Here is a 7,343-nt window from a genome sequence, read left to right on the forward strand (position 1 = left end):
GTGCGTCAGCGTCTACGTGTGCAACTGTACGTGCGTGCGTTGGTGCGTGCGTCAGCGTCTACGCGTGCAACTGTACGTGCGTGCGTTGGTGCGTGCGTCAGCGTCTACGCGTGCAACTGTGCGTTGGTGCGTGCGTTGGTGCGTGCGTCAGCGTCTACGTGTGCAACTGTACGTGCGTGCGGTGGTGCGTGCGTCAGCGTCTACGCGTGCAACTGTACGTGCGTGCGTTGGTGCGTGCGTCAGCGTCTACGCGTGCACATGTACATGCGTGCGTTGGTGTGTGCGTCAGCGTCTACGCGTGCAACTGTACGTGCGTGCGTTGGTGCGTGCGTCAGCGTCTACGCGTGCACATGTACATGCGTGCGTTGGTGTGTGCGTCAGCGTCTAAGCGTGCACATGTCCAGTGCGTGCGTTGGTGTGTGCGTCAGCGTCTACGCGTGCAACTGTACATGCGTGCGTTGGTGTGTGCGTCAGCGTCTAAGCGTGCACATGTCCAGTGCGTGCGTTGGTGTGTGCGTCAGCGTCTACGCGTGCACATGTACATGCGTGCGTTGGTGTGTGCGTCAGCGTCTACGCGTGCACATGTACATGCGTGCGTTGGTGCGTGCGTCAGCGTCTACGCGTGCACATGTCCAGTGCTTTGTTTTGACTCATTTCTCAGCGCTTATTAAAGATCCATTACACACAGAATGGAGCTGAAGCTGCATGGGGGGGGTGGGGGGGGGGGGGGGGGGGGCATTGTTCTCCTCACTGAACCCCATTCATTTTCCAGGACAGATTTTTAACTAAATTAACATTCGCCATGCAGCGCTTTGCTTTTGCTGGCCAGCCCAAAGGCGTAGCGTAGGCATACATAGATGAACGGCTTGGCTGCTGCACTGTGCCGTTTGTTTGCATTACCCAGCAGTGTCACGTCCAAATTGTACAAGGGTTTTAAAAATACATGGTGTATGTTGGTTCAGTGAACATGAATGGCTTAATCCATTCAAACCGGGAAAGCATGTGTCACTGGGGCGGCAGTGGCTCTGGGGTAGAGTTAGCCTCGCGTAGCGATACTAATAATATCACTGCATGGATATTAGTCTCGTCCCTTCTCAGCATTTGATTTTTTTTTATGCAATGTCCCCATATTTGCATACTGGGCCCTGGCTGGTTACAACCTGGTTCCAGACAAATCTGGTTGGCTCGTCAGTCGTCACCACTTCGGCCGTGAAGTCCTCGAACAATTGAGAGGAGCCAGACTTAATCTGCCTGGGGAAATATGCATTGCAAAGGCAGATGAAGGCTGGCTATGCGAGGCTAGGGTAGAGTGGCCAGCAGAGCAGCCGGATGGGAACCGTGAGGAAACCAGTTCGATCCCAGGCTCCCCCAGAGTTAGTGTCTAAGAGGCGCCTGACACATATAAAAGACAGCTGTCTCCTCTGTGTCTTCTGTGTGTCGCACGGCTGGCAATGCATTTTCAATGGGAGTCACGTGGTTTGACGAGACAAGCTTGCTCCCTGCTTGCTCCATGGGGGAGGGAGAGGGGGGAAGGATGGCAGAAGACAGCCAGGGAGCAAGCTTGTCTCGTCAAACCACGTGACTCCCATTTAAAATGCCTTGTGAGCCGTGCGACACACAGAAGACACAGAGGAGACAGCTGTGTGTCAGGTGCCTAAGTGTTGTGAGCAAGACTCTGAACCCCTAAATGCTACCGATGTGCAGGTTAATTGGTGCCTTGCATGGTTTCCTCTGCCATCGGTGTATGAACGTGTGTGTGAATGAAATGCACATGCATCTATGTAAAGCACCTTGGATAAAGGCTATATGAATGCACCATTTACCATTTTAGATTTTTGCTTTTGACTTGATTTGAAAAAATGATGAATACTTTTAACACAAATCTTCTCTTCTATCGAGCCCCTGGCTGGCACTAAACATTTTCAGATGGGGGTCAGATGGGGGCCAAATACATACCATTTTGGGGGTCCTTGCCACGGAAAGGTTTGGGAACTACTGGTATTTAGAAGGCATTTGTAGAATCCTCAGGTGTTAAAGGAACCCCTTTTGGTGTTAGCATTATGTTATGCTTTAGCTATTGAAAAATAGCAGATCTACAAGCTCATAGTGCGCAACCGAGTGGCGCGCTACGAGCTTGTAGGTCTGCTATTTTTGAAAAATCGGAAGAACCACTGACATAGAAACATAGCTTTTTCAGAAAACTGTCAGGATGTAGAAGACATTTATAGAATCTGATCTCAGGTCAAAATGGCTTAATGGGGAATCTAAAAGCAGCGGCTGGTCTTTACCTCTTCACGTGTGACATTGGTGACATTATAGGCTGAGTGGCAGGTTTATTGGAAGGAGAGGGGGCTACAATAAGAGATAAAAAATCACACCCATGTGAACTGAGTGGTGCAAGGTCTTATATAGTCTGATCAGCTATGTCAGTGACGTCACACACTAACCATAGCAACCATGCTCGTTCTTTTGGTACGAACACGTGTGCACGGGTACAAAGCCAGTTGTTGGAGTGGTTTGCACCACTCAAAAAACATAAAAAATGACACTGCAGTGCATCCAGCTTCGTCGAGCGGCTATGCGAACACAATTAGCCCTTCACTAAGTCCCAACACGTCCTTGTCCAATACGGTTACTAAGAGAGGAGAGATGGCAAGCTTTCCTTCTCACCCATTGAGATGCATGTTAAATGACGGGATTTCTCCATTTAAACCAGTAAGACGCCTGAGGGCGAGAAGCGTGCACTGGCCATATATGCAGCGTATCTTGAGTGTACAAGGGGGGCCCGAAGAGCCAGGTACGCTTTCGATGGGGTGGCCCGAAGTTCCAGGTACGCTTTCGATGGGGTGGCCCGAAGGTCCAGGTACGCTTCCGATGGGGTGGCTCGGAGGGCCTACGTATAACTGTTCAAGCCTTCTTGATATGGTACAGATTTCCATGAAAAATCTGGGGGTGGCTGTTACGAAGGCTTTCACCTAGAGCTCCATATATGGGGACAACCTATAGCCCCATGTATGGAGACAACAGCGATCTCCAACGATGACATCATACTAATGTCATCAGCGATGACATCAGACTAATGTAGAAACCATATATGGCCTTTTCTTTTCTTTCCTTTCCGCCATCGTCCCGTTTCGGCTTTAGCTCGGCAGTCACCATGGGAGCCCTCAGACCCCTCACTAAACCCAAGATCGTAAAGAAACGTACCAAGAAGTTCATTCGCCATCAGTCTGACAGATATGTCAAGATCGCGAAAAGCTGGCGTAAGCCCCGGGGTATCGACAACAGGGTCCGCAGGCGCTTCAAGGGCCAGATGCTGATGCCCAACATCGGTTACGGCTCCAACAAGAAGACCAAACACATGCTGCCCACCGGCTTCAAGAAGTTCCTGGTCAACAACATGAAGGAGCTCGAAGTGCTCATGATGAGCAACAAGACCTTCTGTGCAGAGATCGCCCACAACGTCTCCTCTAAGAACAGGAAGCTGATCGTTGAGAGAGCGGCGCAGCTCGCCATCAAGATCACCAACCCCAACGCCAGGCTGCGCAGCGAGGAGAACGAGTAGATCATCTGAACGCCAGGCTGCGCAGCGAGGAGAACGAGTAGATCATCTGAACGCCAGGCTGCGCAGCGAGGAGAACGAGTAGATCATCTGAACGCCAGGCTGCGCAGCGAGGAGAACGAGTAGATCATCTGAACGCCAGGCTGCGCAGCGAGGAGAACGAGTAGATCATCTGAACGCCAGGCTGCGCAGCGAGGAGAACGAGTAGATCATCTAAACGCCAGGCTGCGCAGCGAGGAGAACGAGTAGATCATCTGAACGCCAGGCTGCGCAGCGAGGAGAACGAGTAGATCATCTGAACGCCAGGCTGCGCAGCGAGGAGAACGAGTAGATCATCTGAACGCCAGGCTGCGCAGCGAGGAGAACGAGTAGATCATCTGAACGCCAGGCTGCGCAGCGAGGAGAACGAGTAGATCATCTGAACGCCAGGCTGCGCAGCGAGGAGAACGAGTAGATCATCTGAACGCCACGCTGCGCAGCGAGGAGAACGAGTAGATCATCTGCCTTCCACGCTGCGCAGCGAGGAGAACGAGTAGATCATCTGCCTTCCACGCTGCGCAGCGAGGAGAACGAGTAGATCATCTGAACGCCAGGCTGCGCAGCGAGGAGAACGAGTAGATCATCTGAACGCCAGGCTGCGCAGCGAGGAGAACGAGTAGATCATCTGAACGCCAGGCTGCGCAGCGAGGAGAACGAGTAGATCATCTAAACGCCAGGCTGCGCAGCGAGGAGAACGAGTAGATCATCTGAACGCCAGGCTGCGCAGCGAGGAGAACGAGTAGATCATCTGAACGCCAGGCTGCGCAGCGAGGAGAACGAGTAGATCATCTGAACGCCAGGCTGCGCAGCGAGGAGAACGAGTAGATCATCTGAACGCCAGGCTGCGCAGCGAGGAGAACGAGTAGATCATCTGAACGCCAGGCTGCGCAGCGAGGAGAACGAGTAGATCATCTGAACGCCAGGCTGCGCAGCGAGGAGAACGAGTAGATCATCTGAACGCCAGGCTGCGCAGCGAGGAGAACGAGTAGATCATCTGAACGCCAGGCTGCGCAGCGAGGAGAACGAGTAGATCATCTGAACGCCAGGCTGCGCAGCGAGGAGAACGAGTAGATCATCTGAACGCCAGGCTGCGCAGCGAGGAGAACGAGTAGATCATCTGAACGCCAGGCTGCGCAGCGAGGAGAACGAGTAGATCATCTGCCTGCTGCATTATTTTCACAATAAAAAAGGTCTTTAACCCATTTAGACCTGACATCGTCTTTTTTTAAATGTTTTTTTTCCCGGAAAAAACTCATGTTTCTATATCAGTGGTGCTCAATATTTCATGTCAAGGACCCCAAAAATTAAATGTAATATGCCGCCGACCCCCATCTGAAAATATGTTGTTCCAGGAACCCCTCAGAAGCAAAGATTTGAGTTAAAAACGTTCACTCTGAAAGAATATACATACAATGATTTGAGGCACATTTTCACGATTTTTCAAAAATAGCAGACCTACAAGTTCATAGTGCGGCACTCTGTGCCGCGCTATGAGCTTGTAGATCTGCTATTTTTCAATAGCCTAAGTATAACATAATGCTTAAAACACCAAAAGGGGTTCCCGGCCCAAAATGGGTTAACCCATTTAGACCTGAGGATGGTTCTACAAATGCCTTCTAAATCCTGGCAGTTTTCAGAAAAACCTCATGTTTCTGTGTCAGTCGTTCTTAAACATTTTCATGTCAAGGACAACCCAAAAATATATGTAATTGGCCACCGACCTCCATCTGAATATATGTTGTTCCAGGGACCCCCCCAGAAGCAAAGACACAAGTTAAAAACGTTCGCTCTGAAAGAATATATATTCAAAGATTTGTGCCTGCATTTTCACGATTTTTCAAAAATAGCTAAAGTATAACATATTTCTTAAAACACCAAAAGGGGTAAAAAATGTAATCATGACACGCATCTATAATGAACCATATACGAGAAGGATCAGAAGGGGTTTATGGAGCAACTCCCACTCTAGACGACGCGAGAGATGCACGAGACACGAGATCAACTCTGACATCATAATTTGGATCTCCTGACAGTATCTGGATCTCCTTATATGGGGATAATGACACAACACTCTGACAGTATCTGGATCTCCTTATATGGGGATAATGACACATCACTCTGACAGTATCTGGATCTCCTTATATGGGGATAATGACACATCACTCTGACAGTATCTGGATCTCCTTATATGGGGATAATGACACATCACTCTGACAGTATCTGGATCTCCTTATATGGGGATAATGACACATCACTCTGACAGTATCTGGATCTCCTTATATGGGGATAATGACACAACACTCTGACAGTATCTGGATCTCCTTATATGGGGATAATGACACATCACTCTGACAGTATCTGGATCTCCTTATATGGTGATAATGACACATCACTCTGATCAGTATCTGGATCTCCTTATATGGGGATGATGACACATCACTCTGACAGCAGACTGAACAGCATAAAAGAAGGAAATAACATCGACAGCTAATTAGGTGACGAAAGCTCTTCTAGTGATCAAACATGGCAGACCAGGGTGAGAAGAAGGAGGACCAGGTTGAGAAGAAGGAGAACCCCATGAGGGAGCTTCGCATTCGCAAGCTCTGCCTCAATATCTGTGTTGGGGAGTCTGGAGACAGACTGACCCGTGCTGCTAAGGTGCTGGAGCAGCTCACAGGACAGACCCCTGTCTTCTCAAAGGCCCGCTACACTGTGCGATCCTTCGGTATCCGTAGGAATGAAAAGATTGCTGTCCATTGTACCGTCCGTGGCGCCAAGGCAGAGGAAATCCTGGAGAAAGGACTCAAGGTGCGTGAGTACGAGTTGAAGAAGAACAACTTCTCCGATACAGGGAATTTCGGTTTCGGCATCCAGGAACACATTGATCTGGGCATCAAGTATGACCCCAGCATTGGTATCTACGGACTGGACTTCTACGTGGTCCTGGGCAGGCCTGGTTTCAGCATTGCTGAAAAGAAGCGGAAAAGTGGCCGCATCGGTTACAAGCACCGTATCCGCAAGGAAGAGTCCCTGCGCTGGTTCCAGCAGAAATATGATGGCATCATCCTTCCCGGAAAGTAAAGGACCACCACCTTTTTGACTGTTGTTTGTAACAAACTAATAAAAGGATAAAAAAAAGAAGAAAAAAAAGAAAAGAAAAAAATTAGGTGACGAATGCTTGCCATCCTTAGCAATGGTTGATAAACAATTTGGATTGGCATTGGACAATCGCTTTTGAGGTGGGGTTTAGCGAAGCCACTCCTACAGGCTGCAGGAGGCGCCACCGGTGGGGTTTAGTGAAGGCACTCCTACAGGCTGGGGGCGCCACCGGTGGGGTTTAGCGAAGGCACTCCTACGGGCTGGGGGCGCCACCGGTGGGGTTTAGAGAAGGCACTCCTACAGGCTGCAGGGGGCGCCACCGGTGGGGTTTAGAGAAGGCACTCCTACAGGCTGCAGGGGGCGCCACCGGTGGGGATTAGAGAAGGCACTCCTACAGGCTGCAGGGGGCGCCACCGGTGGGGTTTAGCGAAGGCACTCCTACGGGCTGCAGGGGGCGTCACCGTTGGGGTTTAGAGAAGGCACTACGGGGTAATAAGCGAAAACAGACAAACACAAAAGAATATAAAAACTACCATAGGACAAGGATATCAGCTGGAGAGGAGATGTGATATTTAATCCTCAACAGGACACACAAAACACCTCTACGAATAGTACAACAGTTATGGGCTAGAAAACTTCATTG

At 50.1% G+C, this 7,343-nt stretch overlaps 2 protein-coding genes across 2 annotated transcripts; both read left to right on the forward strand.

Moving 5' to 3' along the window:
- Positions 1 to 3,132: 3,132 nt before the first annotated feature.
- Positions 3,133 to 3,579, forward strand: LOC306938564 (large ribosomal subunit protein eL32). The gene has a single exon (XM_079522790.1). It carries the CDS (start codon positions 3,158 to 3,160, stop codon positions 3,563 to 3,565), a length of 408 nt encoding a protein of 135 aa, XP_079378916.1. The 5' UTR covers positions 3,133 to 3,157; the 3' UTR covers positions 3,566 to 3,579.
- A 2,569-nt stretch (positions 3,580 to 6,148) lies between these two features.
- On the forward strand, positions 6,149 to 6,725 carry LOC306938452 (large ribosomal subunit protein uL5-like). Its single transcript, XM_079522631.1, has one exon. It carries the CDS (start codon positions 6,179 to 6,181, stop codon positions 6,680 to 6,682), a length of 504 nt encoding a protein of 167 aa, XP_079378757.1. The 5' UTR covers positions 6,149 to 6,178; the 3' UTR covers positions 6,683 to 6,725.
- Positions 6,726 to 7,343: the final 618 nt, after the last annotated feature.

The sequence above is a fragment of the Electrona antarctica genome (genome assembly GCF_951216825.1).
Source record: "Electrona antarctica genome assembly, chromosome: 15".
NCBI lineage: Eukaryota > Metazoa > Chordata > Actinopteri > Myctophiformes > Myctophidae > Electrona > Electrona antarctica.

Bases quoted from the DNA above. Each gene is read 5' to 3' on its own strand.
- LOC306938564 (XM_079522790.1), top strand. From the start codon at position 3,158: ATGGGAGCCCTCAGACCCCTCACTAAACCCAAGATCGTAAAGAAACGT.
- LOC306938452 (XM_079522631.1), top strand. From the start codon at position 6,179: ATGAGGGAGCTTCGCATTCGCAAGCTCTGCCTCAATATCTGTGTTGGG.